This window comes from Amphiura filiformis, chromosome 16, assembly GCF_039555335.1.
Source record: "Amphiura filiformis chromosome 16, Afil_fr2py, whole genome shotgun sequence".
In the NCBI taxonomy this organism is placed as follows: Eukaryota; Metazoa; Echinodermata; class Ophiuroidea; order Amphilepidida; family Amphiuridae; genus Amphiura; species Amphiura filiformis.
Window position 1 is genome coordinate 64,266,928 of NC_092643.1, and position 20,180 is coordinate 64,287,107.

The 20,180-nt window shown below is 37.2% G+C and overlaps 1 protein-coding gene across 1 annotated transcript in view; it reads left to right on the plus strand.

The window, feature by feature from the left end:
- The window catches only part of LOC140136345 (probable ATP-dependent RNA helicase DHX35), a 34,870-nt gene extending 14,999 nt beyond the window's left edge, over positions 1-19,871 (plus strand). The window contains exons 9-17 of the mRNA XM_072158074.1: positions 478-659; positions 1,922-2,123; positions 4,887-5,113; positions 10,088-10,182; positions 11,912-11,989; positions 12,565-12,613; positions 13,087-13,321; positions 15,570-15,681; positions 17,589-19,871. Coding sequence (XP_072014175.1) covers positions 478-659; positions 1,922-2,123; positions 4,887-5,113; positions 10,088-10,182; positions 11,912-11,989; positions 12,565-12,613; positions 13,087-13,321; positions 15,570-15,681; positions 17,589-17,627 — 1,219 coding nt within the window. The 3' untranslated portion in view covers positions 17,628-19,871. The remainder of the gene's footprint in view (positions 1-477; positions 660-1,921; positions 2,124-4,886; positions 5,114-10,087; positions 10,183-11,911; positions 11,990-12,564; positions 12,614-13,086; positions 13,322-15,569; positions 15,682-17,588) is intronic.
- Positions 19,872-20,180: the final 309 nt, after the last annotated feature.

The following is a 20,180-nucleotide window of genomic DNA, read 5'->3' on the forward strand; positions in this document are numbered from 1 at the left end:
GGAAACGGAAAATATTTCAATCCTGATATTTCACTGGGATTATGAGAAAAATAGGAGCTTTCTTCTGATGCCAAAATCTTCATTTTCCTTGAATAAAGTGGGTGGGATGAGGCTGTCGAACCCCATGAGAACTACCTGCCGATTGGCCAAAAAGAAGTTTTCATTATCAATTGGCCCAATCAGCAACATTGTTAGAATGATTTCACCACACAAAAAAGTTGGGGTGAATTATTTGCAAAGCTCCATTCTGATTGGTGATTAAAGTGAAGATATCATGTAATTGACCAATCAGAGGTAGTGTTACATCAGCAGGTAGTGCTCAGGGGGTTAAGTTAAGCTCATACATGTATGGCTATATCATGTGACTAACCAGTCAGGGACACTATAAGAAGAGCAGTAAACATTTGGTAAATACAAGGCTGAGTGAGAATGAAAATAATTCATTTAATCTAATTCTGTCTTGGGTTCTTCTTCCAGTGAACAAATTAGAAATTTAGCACCCAACAAATATATGAAGATGCTAGCATTACCGATGTATGGTGGTCTACCTGCCAGAGATCAGATGAAAGTGTTTGAACGAGTTGGAAAAAATACCAGAAAAGTTGTGATAGCAACCAATATTGCTGAAACATCTATCACCATTAGTGGAATTGTCTATGGTAAGTTAATGTATTGATTGGTTTATTTGTTCGGTTCAGTAATTTTGATCACAAATCATACATATAATGCAATGAAGAAAGCAAACAAAACATTGAAAGGGTGACAAAACAAACTTTTGCCAACTTTCGGTTGGATGGTTAAGGTGGCTGGCTGGTTGTTGGCTTAGTGAATGAATGAATGAGTGAGTGAGTGAGTGAGTGAGTGGGGGTGTGTGCAGTCGCCTTCAACCGAGGACACACACACACCATATTCCAACCGTGGACCACTCGGCAATGGGGGACTGTCCTCAGTTTGTGGAGGTCTGCAAACGCCGGTAAATGCATGTATAACATATTTGCAAAATACGTCCTCCGTCGTTATATTAGATATTACGCCTGCAGTTACTAGGTTAAATTCCATAACCACATAAATACACACAAAAAATGGCGGAAAATGTCCTCGGTATGTTGATTGAGTACGAATTCAGACGTCCACGTTTGCATAGTCGTAAACAGTGTCCATGTTTGGAGGCGATTGCACATAGGGGTGAATGAGTGATTCATGGGGAATGAGCAAGCTAGTGTATACATGAGTGAGTGATAAGCAAGTACAGTGAGTGGATTGAGTAAGTGTTTACAAGCATGAGTGAGTGAGTAATCAAGCAAGTAAGTGAGTGGATTGACTGAGTAAGGGTTTACATGCACGAGTAGGCTAAACTTGACCTTAAGGTTAGCACCTATTTTAAACTGTTGCGATTTGGTAGTTCACAGCATCGTGCGAATGGTAGTGAGCTTTGGCAAAAATTGCATTGATCGTTTCATAGCGAGCGTGTAGACAAATTCAAATATCACAGATATACTTTTGTAGGTTCTGTGGTTCTTGAGTTATGTTGTAAAGAGGGCTGAAACAACAACACTTTTGTAAAATGTACATAACTCATTAACAACAATAAATCAAGGAAGTTTTCAAAGAATATGATTTGTAGAATGAACTTTGGCAAAACATCAAAGTGTTATTTCTCAATAATATATTGATTTAGACAATGAAAATTGATTTTTTGGTTGCTTCGACCAACAAAAGATCGCGTCGCCTTAATCTTCCACACAGGGAGTGTGAATTTCAAATGGGATTACCTGAATGGGTGATTCCATTTGAAATCTACACCCCTTGTGTGGGAGATTAAGGTCATGTCTTCCATAGGGGGTGTATGGATTTCAACTGGAATAGCCCAATGTTTTCAGTATCCATGAACAGTAATCGTTTTCTTTTCTGATTGCTTCAGTAATTGATAGTGGCTTCGTCAAGATCCGTGCCTACAGCGCTCAGACAGGGATTGAGGGTCTTGTGATTACGCCAGTGTCCCAGGCATCGGCAGAACAGAGGGCAGGGAGAGCTGGTAGAGTCAGATCAGGGAAGGCATATAGGCTATACACAGAAGAGGACTTTCATAAACTACCAAAGTCAACAGTACCTGAAATGCAAAGGTAAAATGATGAGGTCAAAGAGCTCAAAAGTTTGTTCGGTTTATATAAGGCAGAAAAAATAAGACTCATAACACTATGTATTGATATCGAATAGCATACACGCCATTGCGAAATGCGTGACTGGCGCACACTTATGGGAATTTAGGCGAGCGTGAGTTGGGACTTTATTGACGGTAACAAAAGCCGAATAATTTCCACCTTATATAAAATGAACACATTTTAGTGGCATAAGGTCATTGTGAGCATCCGAACTTCCCAGGCATATAATTTGGTTCATCTCAAGTTTGGAAGTGACGTACGTGCGTATTTTGTTCGCCATAGTATCGAATCGCGCGCGTAAAGTTAAACGCCCTGAGTGTACACGCACGCGTACAGGAGCGATTTGTCGGCACGCTTGCGGCGCAACCGCGAAAGAGTATTGACGTCACTACCAAACTTGAGGTGAATCAAATTATAGTTGTACAAAGGGCAGGGAGAGCTGAGAAAAAGACCTTTTTCCCAGGTTGGTTGATAGAGATTCTAAATATCTACCGTATTTTGTCAAATAGTCGGGGCCCCCCTCAAATAAACGCCCCCACCACTTTTTTCAACCAAGATGTTTCAAAAATGCCAATATTTCCATGCTATCTTGTGTAGTAAGCTTTCCAAGTTGCTCACATGGTCAATAATAGCGTCAATAATTGGCGAAAAATCTGGATTGGAAACCAGGAAGTGAACCAGAAATCAGTGTTTCTAGTTCGTAGTTCGTCATTTTAGCGCGAGTTTTAAGTTTACCTAATGATTTTAACAGGAATTATTGTTCTAAAATTGACCTTGAATAACCCCCCCTTGGGAAAATGTAACGCCCCCGGGGGCGTTTATTTGACGAAATACAGTATTTGAACTGACTCATTCCCTGGAGGGGCAGATGTGTGATTTATGTTTTCCAAGGTCAAATTTTGGACAGGCAGGTTTGGGGAAAATAACAGGTACTTGTCCAAAAAAACAAACAAATTCATTTACAAAGATTGTACATTATGGCTTTAAGAGGGTACATGTAAGGCCAAAAAATTTTGTTTCTAGTAGCAGGTTTAAAAAGAGCAATTGTAGTTTTGAAATTTTTATTTCAAATACAGAAAACTGCAATGCGCAACAGGAACCATTTCACAATTTGTCACCAGTCACCACCATGTTAATCAACCATGTGATTATGAAAAATTTCATCGCTTCCTTGTTGCTTCCACTGATGGTGTTATTATTTCTAGCCCCATTTCTAGCTTTTTCATTTTTTTTTCTTGCCTCCCGAATGCAATGCACGCATGCTACTAGAAACAAATCAGCAATTGTAGTAAAGTCAGTATTCAGCTGTTATTTTGTATAAGATTACCATTGTTTTTGTAGCACATTCTTAAACACTTGAGAATGTTCCAGCAATCTTATTGGTTCTTACCCGTGTGATATGACACGATATCACACACCTTAGCACGTGCGTGTCGACGCGATACTCGTACGCGCTATTTGAACTAATCGGAGGCGCATAGCAACAACGGGACTGATCGATTCTAAGTCCTAGGTAATTCCTTGTGAAATTTAGGATTTAATTTGATTAAAATTTGGTATACCTATGATTAACACATTTATTCGAATTGAAGTGTTTAAGAATGAGAATAAAGGTATTGTTTTTAGCCGCTGTCGTGCATCTATCGTCTCATATAACACGCTACATCATTATTTTTGGCGTAAAACAAATCGGATTCACCTCCTTGTTTTACTTAAAATAATGATGTCGCCCGTGTTATATGAGACGATAGATGCACTCCAGCGACTAAAAACAATACCTTTTAGTCTAATTATCCAACATCTGGAGCATTTTGTGATACGATACCTTACCAGTTGTGACAAACACTGTACATGTGTATTTATTACCACGATCAAAAATCAAAATCTCATTGTGATGAATTTTTATTGTGTATTTGGTTAGGAAAAGCTCTTGAATGTATCTGTTATTAGGCTATTCCATATGAAATCCATATGTGATGTGATCAAGCAAAATGAGTCAGATGTCGGGAATATTGATTTTGAAATAAAGCCAATAATAGTATTCCTTTGTATTTTATTGTTCTGAGCAGCACTAAAATGGCCATATCTCTGGAACTATAAATCAAATTATGATGGGGTTTTCAGCAAAATATAGCTCTTACTAAGTGTGACTTATGTACTGAAAACTGAATTTTGATCAACATCAGACTTGTCGCATTGCTTGATCGCATCACATATACCCCTGAATGGCAGACACAATCACACAGGGAGTGTCATAACTCAATTTGAAATTCACACCCCCTGTGTGAAAGATTAAGCTAAAGCCAAGAATTTTCTGCTTTACAAATGCTAAATTCCGCTTTTCTCCGCTTTGTAATTTTAGCACATTTCTGACATAATAAAATTTCACAAGAATCCAGGGAGTAGTAGCGCAATGCACGTGTCCGAGTCATGTTGAAACGCGTTCAAAAGGTAGGGAAAGCCCCAAGAGCTATTTTTAGTTGGGCGATCAAAAGATTGTTGGATACTCGAGCTGTGAAAATTGTATTTTTTTTTTTCTTTTTCTAGGTCATTTTTGCTTATTTTTAAAAAAAATGTTCTCAGAAATGCGTTTTCCACTTTACCTCCAAATTCTGAGATTTTCGCGGAATTTCCGCATCGCGGAGAATTCTTGGCTTTAGATTCATGGCTTTAGTCCATGAAGGTGTGTGGATATGAAATGGAATAGCCCATTTCTTATTGCAGGAGCAACCTGAGTACAGTGATCCTACAGCTGAAATGTTTGGGCATTGACAATGTTTTACGCTTCAACTTCTTGTCACCACCCACATCTAAAGCCATGATACGAGGCTTGGAGCTCCTGTATGCATTAGGCGCATTGGATAATAATGCCAAGTTAACACAACCAATGGGTGTACGGATGGCTGAGTTTCCATTGGATCCGTTGTTTGCCAAGATGCTGTTAATGTCAGGTAATTATATGCATTATAAAGCCATGATACGAGGCTTAGAGCTTCTGTATGCATTAGGTGCATTGGATAATAATGCCAAGTTAACACAACCAATGGATGTACGCATGGCTGAGTGTGTTTTAGGTACAATTCTGGTTTGTTCTGCGCACCATGTGTTATACTTATAGGGTTATACTTTTGCGCAGGGTATACCAGAATTATTTTTATTTATTGATTTATTTTATTTTATTCATCTGGCAATTGACAACAAAATTGAGACAAAAACAACAAAGTGGGTCTAATGAGCTGCCAGGGAACACTGAAAGCACAAAAGAGCACTGTCAGCAAAAATTATTCTGAAAGTGGACCCATCAATATACCAATTTGCCAAGAAATTTGGACCCATCGTTATACAAATGGCCAAATTGTTGGCCAAATTTAACACAAATTGCTAGAGATTTTATAACTTTTAACAAAATATTTGGTGAACTTTGTAAAATTTTGGCTTCAGTGAGAAAAAATTGGGCGATTTCCAAATTTGGCCTAGATAAAGGGGTCATTGATACACCAAGTGGCTGAATATGCAACCCATGTGTAGATCCAATGATAATCAGTGGGCTGAACTCAATGGTCCAATACTTTGGCTCCAGTTAATCAGAAGATTTTGTCACCAACAGCAGCTCTAAAACCATAACCAGAGGTTTGTAATATCTAAATTACTCACCCTAGGATTCTTCATTGCATGCCAAAGATGGCAACATTTCATGCACACAAGTTATGAATGACCTCAATAACCAGGGCAATTTACTCATGAATGATCCTTAGAGGACACTCCAACCCTAAAGTTTGTTCGGTTTATATAAGGCAGAAATTATTCGGTTTTTGTTACTGTGCGTGTTGTGATGTCCCCTGGTATATCATAGGATTGATTGAGGCCTTGAGCATCAGGCATCAGACACCTCCAGCCAGCTAATTGGGAGACAGGCTTAATTGCCTACAGGCTGGAGATAGTAGAGATCAAAATGGCTGCCTACATGAGCAGAACGGATAGCACACATGTGCTGAGATTGTTTCCGTTTTTACATCTAACATTTGCAGAATAAATGCAAGAGTTTTTAGAAAATTGAAAGACTTATCAGTTATTGAGGAACTCACTGGAGGTGAAGCTGGTATGGAACCATCCCAAACTGTTAAGCTTAAGCAGTGAGTAAAAACTGTAGACTTCAAGCAAGTTCAACTTCAAGTTAGCTGTGTTATTTCTGTCATGACATGACTTGACTTTGAATATTGTGCACAAAAACGCGAGCTGCATGCATGCATTATCTGTTTTACTAGCTACAGCTGACTCTTCATGGAAACTTGTGAAGCAGGCCATTTTACAGTTAACATGGTTAAAGCCCAACCTGATGATGTAATTAACCCCAAAATAAATGTTACTAGTGTTTTATTGTTTTGAAATATTAACTACAGTGTACTGTGTTTACTTTGTGTGAACCTGGTAGTAAAGGGTATTCTGTCCCTAGGCCATCAGTAAGGTTGGTGTATACGTTGGTCGTAACAGCATCAATAAAGCCCCAACTTACGCTCCCGTAAATTCACATAAGCGTGCGCCAGTCACGCATTGCACAACGCACAACTACTACTAACGTAAGTACTGTGCCCAACAGCGTGCACGCCATTCTATATCAATACACGCCCTTACCAAAGTGTCAGGCCTGAATTAAACCTGAATTCAGCTAGAAATCAGGCCTGAAATAATGACTAAATTCAGGCCTGATTCTAACCTGAAAAAGGGCTGAAAAATTTAAATGAGATAAGCCAGAAATTTAATGTCAGGCCTGAAATTTTAGCCAGAAAAATTTAACCAGAAATAATAAGCCAGAATTTTAGCTAGAATTATTAAACAGAATTATTAGCCAGAAATATTAACCAGAAATGAAATCAGGCCTGATTCTAACCTGAAAAAGGGCCGAAATATTTAAATGAGATTAGCCAGAAATGTTAGGGCTGATATTTTAGCCAGAAAGATTTATACAGAAAAAATTAGCCATAATTTTAGCTAGAATTATTAAACAGAATTATTAGCCAGAAATATTAACCAGAAATGAAATCAGGCCTGATTCTAACCTGAAAAAGGGCCGAAATATTTAAATGAGATTAGCCTGAAAATTTAGCCAGAACAAATTAGCCAGAATTTTAGCTAGAGTTATTAAACAGAATATTAGCCAGAAATATTAACCAGACTTCACTCTTCTCAACTTTAGCCTCATACGTGTGTACACGTAGATTGAAATTCCCACATTTGCCATGATCAGAATGCACCAGTGGCATAGCGTCATAGGGGCATGGGGGGCATGTGCCCCCAATCGATTGCAAAATTTAGAAAATCCCATAGGAAAATTGCCAAAAACAGCTTGTCCCCCCAATCAGACCGGTGCCCCCAATCATGGTTGGTGCACCCCCCCATCGGATGACACATGCTTTGCCACTGGAATACACCTTTTATAGGATTGTGTTATCAGAACTTGCTGGATAACATCAGTTTATTTGAACTCCAAACCTTGAAGAAGTTTGATATTCATATTTCATACTGTGCACTTGACCCTCTTTACAAATTAATGCTCTCCTTTCTCAAATGTTGGTCACAACCTTGTCAGTTTTGTTTTCAGTCTTTAACCCAGGTGAAAAGTGTTACTGATGTTCTTGGGGTGTTATGAAGTGGGGAAGGGTTATTTGGAGAGTTCAAATATGGTGAGTTGTCATTTGGAGAATTCCGATATGGCGAGTTGTCAATTGCAGTGTTCAACTATGGTGAGTCGTCATTTGGAGAGTTCCAAAGTGGCAATTTGTCACCTTGAGCATATTGGAAAAGTTTTGTTTGTATAGTTGGGATGTGGTGTGCTATGTCAATGTAATGGGAAGTTTCTATTTTGAAGTGAGGAGGGTAATTTAGAGAGTTCAAATATTCAGAGCTACCTTTAGCATATTGGAAGAGTTTATGTTTACAAAGCACATCCTAACGGTACTACACAACTCTCCCAATATGCAGAAGGTGACAACTCACCATATTTGAACTCTCCAAATGAACCTTCCCCCACATTAAAGTACAAACATCCCCAAGACATCAACATGACATACCACATTGCAACTTTTACAAAATATAACTCCCGGATATAACTCTTTCAATTCGGTGTAGGTGATAACGTGCTCATCCTGGTGCATTGAATTCTCCAAATGACCCTCCTCCCACTTCAAAGTACAAACACTCCCAATTTATGCATCAACAGAACACACCACACCCAGACAGGGTCTAATTCTGCATAAAACCGGGCAGCGTAATTTCTATAGATCTGCTGCGCATTCAAATTGCATTGTATTGCATCGTAATTTCATTTGTGTCTATGCTAATTATGTTTACACAACATGAACTCAGGTGTTTTTAAGCAAATTCGCCGATAATAGGTGATCAAAAGCGATCGGAATGTTACAAAAGAGCAGATCGCATTCAGCTTACTTCATATGAGATGATCTTTGGAAATATACGGCATAATTTGTTTTGGTGTTTGCGGAATGCCATGCAGTAAAATATTAATACGTTGCGGCAATTCGTGATTGACAACTAACAATCGGCGTGTCCTTCGTATCCTCCACTGTCAATTTCTTATCCACTCACTAATCCTCACAAAAGCTTTGTGTTGATTACGTAATGTGTGGAGGCAAATTGCAATAAGTACAATGAAATAATGAGTAGGGCGGGCTCGAGGCGGGTTTCTTCTTCATCTTACGTAACAGTATTGTTCTCCAAAAAACCCGGAAGCTTGTCGTTTGGAGCTCTAGCTGAAATACAGCAAGATAATGTAAGATAGTAAATGTAAACCTGTATTTTAGCTAGAGTATCTCGAGCTAACCACACCCCAAGTTTACCAAATACAACACTTCAAATTTGGTGAAGGTGAAAACTCACCACATTTAAACTCTCCAATGACCCTCCCCCCCACTTCAAAGTAGAAACATCAATCCCCAATATATCAACATTGCCCACCAAATCATCCCAACTTTAAAACCAATACAAACATATACTACTATGATGTGACAACCTTATTTGAACTCTCCCAATGACAACTCGCCATATTTGAACTCGCTAAATAACCCTCCCCACTTCAAAGTACAACCTCCCCAAGACATCAGCATAATTAACACCCCAACAACATCAGTAACACATTTCACCTGGGTCAGCCAGCATCAACCTGCAGTATACCCACATAATTATTATAAATAAATGATACATGCATAATGCATGCATGTCTGCTGAATTCAACAATTTCTAGGCAATGTTTCCTGGGGAAAAAGAATGACAAAATACAGCCTTTGAAACTTACGAACAGCTGATCTTCCTTCCACAGACATAGCTGGTATGTTCCCCATCAACTATACAATGTTAAAAGACCCTAAAATACCCTTTAAACTGTAAATTTTTCAAAAAGTTGTGGCAGTTTCTGAGCCATATCAGTAATCTGCATGCTTCCTTACAGTTGGTGACCTCTGACCTAATATCATGTGACCATAATTAGCCTGAAAAATAATTAGCCAGAATACCAAATCTGGTTAATATATAGCCATATTTTTGATTCTGGTTAATGTTTTAACCAGAATACAAAATCTGGCTAAATATCTTAGCCAGATAACTTTTCAAGTTAAGACTTTAGCCTGAAATTGGATTCAGGTTATGATTTCTGTTTATTAAATAACCAGAATTGATATTCTGGTTAATTTGTTAACCAGAAATTGATATTCTGGTTAATTTATTGGTCTTAAAATAATTTCTGTTTAGATTCAGGCTAAATTAACCAGAATGTTTGGTAAGGGCGGTGTTATGAGTCTTAGGGCAGAATGATTTCTTAAACATTACAATGAAGCTGTAATAAGTGTTTTTGTGTGCTTGTTTGATTGATTTGTTTCTTTCTTTCTTTAATTTATCTGTTTGCCATTTTCCAGGCGAGTTTGGGTGTTCAGAAGAGGTACTAAGCATAGCTGCCTTGTTACAAGTGCAAAATATCTTCCTCACTCCATCTAACCAGAAAATAGCAGCGGTAAGTAGAGCAAACCTACTGGTCACTTTTCCAGTAACAAGGTTAAATTTTATCTTGGCCATAACCAGTGAAGGAATATAGTCAATACATCTTCCACAAGGCTGTAATTTAAACATTGTTTTTTATTATATCTCTAAAAATAATGATGATATGTAGGGGAGACCGGGGCTTGTCCGCCCTATTTTTTTCAATCTCGCCTAGAGAGGGCATTTCTCATGCTAGAATGCTATAGTTTTTACACTTTAAAGCTGTATACTGTACCTAAATACTACCACATTTGTAAGAACATTGAGTTTCAGTAATGGCAGGAGAAGGGAAAATAAAAATCACGATGCAATGGGGCGAATCCGCCCCGGGAGTTCGCCTGGGGAAAACACAGGGTGGACTTGCCCCTTCACATACAGGGCCTACTTTTTTCTTTACCTCGTATTATGCCTACTAAACACAAGATGTCAATCATTTTACTGCATAAATGTTGGGCAAAATGTTCGCCTTCCAAATAAATATAAGAACGAAAACTGCCTCTGCAAGGTCTTGAGATCATTACAATATTACTAATTAAAAAAAAGTAAACTTCCTTAAGGGCTGGGGTATGAGCGTTTGGACAGTATTTATTGTGGGACATTAGAGCACATCAGACATATCGAATTGCATTCTGAATCGAAGAATGTCATTCTGATATCAAATAATTTTGATTTTTGAAATTCGCAATTTAATACACATTTTATGGCAAATCATTAAAATTGATATTTTGATATTTAACAGTACTTGAAGTAAACTTTATAAATCTGATGATTTATACTTAAAGTGTATGTAGGTGGGATGAAAAACCGACGATCAATTGAAAATTTTGACCTTTCGTATTGAAGATATGGATTTTTTTCCCCAAAACACCAAAAAAAATTAGGTCTTTTTGGGAAAAATATCCATATCTTCAATATGAAAGGTCAAAATTTTCAATTGACCGTCGGCTTTTCCTCCCTGCTACATACACTTTAAGAATATGTCATTAGATTTATATAATTTACTTCAAGGACTGTTATATATCAAAAATTTGAAAAATATCAAATTTTTATAATTTGTCATAAAATTTGTATTATATTGTGATTTTCAAAAATGAAAATTATTTGATATCAGAAAGACATGCTTCAGTATTCAGAATGCAATTCGATAGGTCTGAGGTGCTCTCATGTCCCACAAAAAATACTGTCGAAAACGTTAATAAACGCTCATTTTAGATCCCTTAACTCAGAAACATTTTTTGACAATAGTTTCTGTGGCGAGATGTGTCGGACTGTCTTGTTTTCTTGAGTACTTAGCTATGACGTGTGCCAGCTAATTACATCATCATTGTACTTTTCCAGTAGTCACAAGATCAGAAACACAGGGTGGGCGGACTTGCCCCGAGGGCAAGAAGCATTTACAGGTTCATTCAAAAATGAGCAGTTTTTGAGAAAAGTGCACAATTTGATTATACGTATGTATTATAGGTTCCATCTGATTAGTTATGGAACTTGGGAAACCTGTATAGCAGTAGCATTGGATATTTTATTATATTGTGTTTAATTTTTGGGATTTTATGACATGATTCAATTGAACCAATTCATAAGTAGCCCAAGATGACAGTGGCTATATAGATCCAGCACAGCCACCAAGAAAAATTTGTGACACCTTCTACCTATATCCAGATTTAATTTATTATACATCATTTTTCCCATCCGTTTTCCAGGAGAGAGCAAAGAGAAAATTTGCTGTTACCGAGGGTGATCATCTAACCATGTTGAATGTATATGAGGCATTTATTAAGGTAGGTATTATACATCTATTATATCATTTTTCATCTTGGCGAGGCAATGATGTCAACATGTGGAGGCGCAGTATACACTAATCCGACGAGCCAAGTGATGATCAGAATTCATTCTGCCATTACTGGGGTTGTAACTGCCCAATTGGGTGGAAATTGGGCGAATCCGTTTTAAAATTCTTCTTCACATTTCTTCACATTTTCAAAGTACTAAATGGACTACTCACTGACTACATCACTACCTACATTCCACCTAGGAAAGGCCTTCGCTCTGAGCTGGATATTACTCGCCTTGTCATCCCCAGGAGTTATAGAAAAATTGGTGATGGTTCATTTTGTAAAAATCATGTTATTCATCCACTTTGCTGTACGTGTGATAGTGGTGATACCGTGCTTGAACCAAAAAATAGTACAAAATAGTAATTGCCATAACACTTGTCAAAAGCAACAACATTTCAATAGGTGCACTGTCAGATTGAAAAGGTTGGTGAGCTTTTCGTAGATGGGACTCTTGACTTATTTTGGTTCCCTCTGTACTTATTTACTTAACAAGTATCTCCTTTTTATTTTGGTTGCAGTATGGAAAGAATTCAAAATGGTGCCATGAAAATTTCCTCAACTACAAAGGTAAGCCGTCATGCCGTTTAATTACCAAGAGCAGTTATCAAGCCATAAAACTTGACCCTGGAGCTTGAAATAACTTTTGTGATTTATAAAATAAACACCTCAAATAAAGGAAGTCCGCAGTTATGTAACCTATTCAACACTTAGTAGAGAAATTGCAGATTTATGTAAAATATCTTATTTTGTCTTTAATACACGGCTTAACCAGCAGCAGGATATGTTAGTACATCTATGACACTAACAAAGATCCTCCTGGTCCGCAAATCACTGAATAGGCCATTTCACTATTTAATGGATTCACTTATATTTTTGTATTTTAAGGGAAATCATTAGGAATAATGCACCTAAGTGTGGATTATGAATATGACCACAGGAACTTTTGCAATACACCCATTGCATGGTTCCACCATGTGCGATCCTCCAGTACAAGTAATATATATTATGCACTAAATCCTTTTTCATCAATTTGCTATCAGGTTTAACAAGAGCCCTAACAATAAGAGAACAACTGAAGAGGCTCTTGCGTAAATTTAAAGTCAAACTGGAGTCTAGCGAGGGCGATCCAGATGTGGTATGTCGTTGCATCGTGTCAGGATTCTTTGCTAATGCAGCCAGACTCCACCCTAGTGGGAGTTACAGGACTATCAGGGACAACCATGAGTTGCATATCCATCCAACTTCAGTACTTTATACAGAAAAACCGCCACAATGGTAAGAATTACATGCCTACTCCCTATGCCAGAAAAATACCGGCACTAATTTTAGGGATTAAAAAAAATATTATCCTGTTTTATCAAATGAAACATAGCTAAATCCCAATCCTTTAATTAGTTCTAATTGGCAATAAAAGGTCAATTTTAATATTTTGCCAATTTTTGGAAATAAGGGCCAAAAACATGCATTTTAGGATGTTTTTCAGCATTGCTGTTGACAATCAAGCCCGAAGAATTGTACAAAAACTAATTTCATGTTATGCGGTCTAATTTTTGGAAAACTCATTTTCTTGTATCTTTTATTATCGGAGTTAACATAAAAAGATAAATTTATGAGCAAACTTACGGCCTAGACTACAAATTTTGAATGCTTAGACTTGTTCCAAGTCTTTGAATTTTGTGACTGAAATTGTCAGAAATCGTGCAAACTTGCATGTTTTTGGCCATTTTCCCCTGAAATTGCAAAACTATTCAAATTTTACTTTTATTGCCAGTTAGAACTACAGGATTAAGATTTTTATCTATGTTTCATTTGGCAAAACCCCGGTCCCCGCACTCCGTGCATCCGCGGGTATTCATGCTTTTCGGTGAACTTTAAAAACACCCCCTTTTGCATCTCATTTCGCGAAGTTTTTAGGGGAAAAACACCCCTTTTTTTAGCAATTTCGCGAATTATTTGCCCTTCGATAATACCCCTATTTTCGCTAAAACGCGAACGATATTTCTAATATACCCTTTTCTGGCAGAAACAAGTAGGCTGCTTGATGAAAATACCCTTTTTTTTAATTTGCGAACATGTGGTTTGAAAAACACCCTTATTTTGTGTGTTTCATGAATCGCGTTTCTTCATCTGAAAACACCCCTTATTTCGCTGAAATTTTCGACGAGCATGAATACCATGGATGCACGGAGTGCGGGGACCGGGGAAAAACAGGGTAATATTTTTTATCAAAAAATTTGGTATCAGAATTAATTTCCCGCATATTGTAACTTTATTGATGTTGAGATTTCACAATTTTTGTCACGGATAACTGTGGCAATCTAGTACATTTGTGAGATGTAGATTTTTACAACAAAAAAGCCTTCAAAAGTCTACTTCTAATAAACACATGAATTGCTGAACATTAATAGCAAGTTATAACCATTCACTATTCACCTACTCAACGTTTTCCCAATGTCCATTTCTTGATCAATTTGCAATCGACATCCATCACTATGTAAAACACCCCAGTTTTGACATCCGTCACTGTAATACACCCAATTAGTTATTGATTAAAAAACCACAGATATAGAGAAGTAGCAGTACTTATCATCCTGTTTATTCAGGCATGAGGATAATTGAGGTATCTGTTTTGCACGGACTACATCCTGGAACGAACCAGTGCTAACCACACTCGCAGACAGTAGATGAAATTTGCAACGCTTCAGGTGTGACATACTGTGTCAGGGATCAGCGCAAATGCAAGATTTGATGCAGTATTGTTTTTGTTTGTCTGTGTGCTACTGCCAAGGGCCTGAATTACTCCCCATAGCTTGCAGCGCCAACACAGAGCAGTATAGGGAGTCTAACATCTTCTTTATTCCTGTGTTCTATGAGTGGACTCAGTGAATTGTTCTTACAAATTGCGACCTTTCTGGTCACATTTTAACACATCCTATAAGTCATCGTCGACCCACTGCAGGGTGAAGGCCTCTCCAAGGTGACGCCAATCTGATTTATCCCACGTTTTTCTCATCCAGGTTACATCAAGAATTTTGTAATTTCATCCCTCCATCTATCATATTCATTCTATTAACCGTCCAGGGTGCTTAACAAAGTCATTTTGGGTGGGCGCTTATTTCTTACATTGTTTAAGCCGACAATAAGTAAAAAAGGTACAAAATATCCATCATCATCGTGTCATGTTTCAGACCATGATTCAGATTTGCATGGGCAGTTAATAAACTAATATCAGTTTGCTTGTAAAGTCATTGGGTGGGCGCTTACAGCGGCATGGGCGGTTAATGGAACTAATATGGTAACTTTCTGTCTTCCTGTGTGCCTAGTACCATTTCCAGGTATCCATTCTGTAACCAGTGTAGTCCATCGTCCATCTGATGTTCTAGCTAGCTATTTTAACACATGTACATAAAAAAGTGGACCTTTTTGGGTTGTAGGCCTAACCTTAACTTCTTTTGGGACTATCAGAAATCACCAATAGTAATGATTTTTTTTATTTCTGTTCTGATTGTTTTCTATCATTAAGGGTGGTGTTTCATGAGGTTCTTCAAACCAGCAAGGATTACATGCGAGATATAACAGTTGTTGAACCAGAATGGTTGTATGAGTTAGCTCCTCACTACTATCAATTTGGAACGGTATGTACACATAATTGGCTGTTAGGTTTTAGGTAATGTTCTGTTACTTAGCTGTACAGTGACATTTATGGCAATACATATGAAGAGCTTAGTTTCAAAACCCATTACATCCACTTGAGCAATTTTGAGAACACATCAAAAAATCATCAAAAAAATCACTGATATATGGGGCCATCATGGGACCAAGCATTGGCCGGATAAGTGAAAAATCTGAATAAGTGAATAACATGTAATTCTGCATTGAATATCTGAAGTGCTAACATTGAGACAGCAAAAGATTACTCAAAATGGGTTAATAACACTGAAATATGGTATTTGAGTTATGTATGCCACATAGTTATGTCCTTCTAAATGCTTCAGTGCATGAAATCAACATGTTTTTCTATGAAGATCACATGTCCGTATAACAGAGAGATCCATATAAAAGAGGTGCAGATAAGAGAGGTTGGACTGTATAAACAATTGCATATTGGCCATCATAGTGTGACATCAAAATCAGTCATTGCCAAGTCAATTGCTTCATGCTATGTGTTCGGAATCAGAACCACGATAAAAATGATCACAACACATTATTGATGGGTTGCTAACAGGTGTTTAAACCCAAGTGTGAACCAGTGACTAAGGAATTCACTACGATGTCGAATACATGCATACCTATGTGTTAAGGTTGTATCGTACTAGTAGCAGGGGTGTGAAATCTCCTCTTTTAAGCTGAATTCCTCATTTTTGGAAATTTCTTTGAGGCAAAATTTTAGATTTGTCTTTCATTTGCAGGCCATTCTGAGCATATTTCAGTGCTTTTCCTCTTTTTTGAACAAAGTTCCTCTTTTTTCAATACAGGTCATTAACCCCTGAGAGACCGGTGCTAGAAGTGATTATGCAAACAGCATTTCAGTCCTTTGTAACCTGTGGGAGCACTTGTATTTTCATGCTCTTTTTACCCTTTTTTAGACCCTGTAACACAGAGCCTGAAGATGATTTTAACTCGACTTTGTTTGTGTGTAAACAGGGTCACTGCATTTTGAAATTGACTTCACAAGTTGACTTATAATGACGACTCAGAGCAACATTTACTGAATTTAAACTCAATTTAAAACTAGACTTTGGCAGTGTAAACAGACATGCAATTAAAGGTCAAGTTCATTATAGTTATTTGAAGCATGAGCAAGTGATGATGGAAAAGTCGAAGCCACAATTTATTTTGAAGTTGATAAGCGTGTCAACACCCCATCAACGAATAATTTATACTAATCGATTGAATAGCAATAGCAATTGAAGTCGCCTTCTCTGTGTGTAAACAGGGTCATAGTAAAAAGAGTTTTCTGGCAGTGGATCTTTACATTTGAAAATTAAAAACGTAAGAAAAAAAGAAGGTATATTTTTTTTCTTCAGAATATGCGCTCTGAAACAAGCAATTTATGAATGTCAAGAAAATAATTACCTAATACTACAACCAAAATAAGGCACAATTCAAAAAGTTATTGAAAAGGTAAATTTTAATTAAATCACCCGTGTAGAAAAATTCATCATAATGGATGATTTATGGAGAAGTGCGCACTTAAATGTTTTTGGGTTTGCATAGGTCATTCATTCATCCAGAGTTACTTCCTGAATGTTCATGATAGTACCTTGTTTTATTTTTTACTTTTGCTCTATATTTTGTGTATTACATACATATATTGTACTGTTTTGCAGGTAATTCAAATAAATATTATTGTTAATATAAAAATACATTATATACATTACAATTTTAAATAAATTTAATTTATATACATGAGCAGATTCTAGAATGTCATTCTCCAGTCGTCAAATGGTGCAGTTCAAGTGAGCAAAATTGATAATGATATATCAAAAGATCACCGATGACAACTAGACTTAGATGTTTCTATTTCTTTTTTTTTCTCCAGGATATGGAGATATCAGCCAAGAGAGCTAAAGCAGATTGACAGCTGGTTACGTAAGCTAAATCAGTAATTGGTCATGCCTATTCAAGCCTTGACTGAGGCTGGATTGGTATGGTGGCAAACCTGTTCAAGCATTCATAGATACTTATGGGAAAAATTGCTAGCTTGAAATTGGCCTGGACAGAAAACGTACCTATGCTTGTACCATTTTATCTATACAAAGTACTCCGAGTCGTATCCTGAACCTGAATGATGCTAAAATGGCCTATGGTGTGTCAATGAGTTAGAACCATAGAGTCATAGCTTGAACTTCTCCTGGACGGAGAACTTACCTGATGCTTGTCCAATTTTATCTGTACAAAATATTGTGTATACCCATCAAATACAAAATGTTTTACAGAAAACATTTTCAAATTTGTATTTAAAATTACCGGGTTATAAGGGTATATAAAGGGTATAAAATTTTTTAATAAAATTCAAAAAACATTTTTGAAACCATGGCTCTAAACATTTTAATGCATGTATATTGTTATTTAAATGTTGCCAACATATGTTGCACAAATGTCTGCCCAACTATATTTAAACGTTTTGATAACATTTTAAAATGTAGTGTTCGTGACCTTAAAATATACCTGAAATTCTAATGTTATTGAAACATTTTGACCAAAACCAAAACATTTATAACCTTTTTTGTAAAGTTTTAAAAAGCATTTTAGTCTTTGATGGGTAGAATTGCATCCTGGACCTGAAAGATGCTAAAATGGGTAATTACTGTTGAAATTCATACACCACCTATATATGTAAGACATGACCTTGATCTCCCACACAGGAGTGTAGATTTCAAATGGAGCACCCATTCAGGTAACCTGTTTGAAATTCACACTCCCTGTGTGGGAGATTATTAAAAGGATCACATAAAAATGTGGAAATAGGAGTATCAACTGGCCAGTAGATACCAGTTGTAGTCCTACTAATTCATGGCATATTTGATGGCCTAGGGGAAAGTTAGCCCATTATTTTCACAACTATCCTTGCTTTCAAGGTGGAAGAAACCAAAACATGTTTACCCTCTGGCCATGGTCTGGCCTGCTGTCAGATCTTTCCCAGGGAAAGATGACATTCCAATAGTTATGTCTTCCATAGGGGGTGTATGGATTTCAACTGGAATAGCCCAATGGCATATGGAGTGTCTTGTAATCAATGAGGTAGAACCAAAGGGTATACTGACTCTGCCATGTGTGTGTTGACGTCCATGGAAGGCAAATAATTTCCCTATGCGCCTGACAAACTCCAATTCAAAGTGTATTGTTATTTGTATTCTGCATGTATGGCGTTGGGCCAAAAAACATGCGCAAAGCACTGCTTGTGCAAGCCTTTGTAATGTTTAAATACGGCAATTATCATTCCATTTTGGGTTTTAGCCGACAAATGCCAAGGAACATTATTTGCCGTCCAAGAAACCAAAATTGCAGATTACCTTAGCATTACACAAAGGGCAATTTTGAGTCGGTACTCTTTGGAACTTCTTGGATTACTGTAGCCCAAGTCATGTTTTGGGCTACAGGAATAAGCCTAATCGGCATTGTAACTTACGGTTTTTGAGAGCAGTTTTGGAACACTTTGACCTCCGACATATCAGGGAAATTGCTATAATTATTACGGTAATTAATTTATTATTGTCATAATCTTATCATTATAAATATTTAAATAATTAATTTATCAAATGTTTTTTGGGTTTGTTTTCATTCTTGTAAAATATTTTAGATTATATTTTGTATGCACAAAACCCAATATTTCTGAATTTTCCCAATAGGTCAAAGGGTAAAGCGTCCCAAAACTCCAAAAACTGTCCCACAATGCATTGAAAACTTCCAGTGCCGATTTGGCTTATATGCTGATTACTGTACCTCAAGAAAACTCCGTAAACCATATAGCATCATTTTGGCTACAGTAATCAGTGATTGCTGTAAAGTGTCCTGAGGCCCTATACAAATGTATTTGGGTTGGGCATCATAATGCAACATAAGTCACTTTTTAGCACTGTAATTGCACCACTTCATTATCAATGAAAGGGTACTTTAGCTGTTTTGTGCTTGAACTGTACTGTGTAAGCAATTTTAAATCTACCAGTATGAAAAAACTACAATGTATTTATGGGCAAGGAATCACCTTTTGAAATGTGCTATACTTTGTTCGGCTTATAATTGGCAAAGACTCATAACATTGTGGATTGATATAAAATCATTAGAATGGCATACATGCAGTTGGGCGCAACACTTGCGCAATATTTTTATAACCTGCTACAACAAAAGTGAGTACTGGCACAAATGGATTTTCCGGGTCTACCAATGTTAACATTTGGTGGGCAATAGATTGTGGGACTTGTGTTCATTTTCAGATATCTTCAGCACTTTGTGCCGTTGTTTTGTTGTTACGAGACCCGGCATTTCTTGAACAGTAGGTGACTTTTCCGAAAGATAGTTCTGGCACAAAGGGATTTTCTGGGTTGGGAAAAATAATGATAACCTGATTGAACGCTCGGGCGCTACCTTTGTTGAAGCTTCCTATCAACTCAGCCATCAAATCGTGACAAAA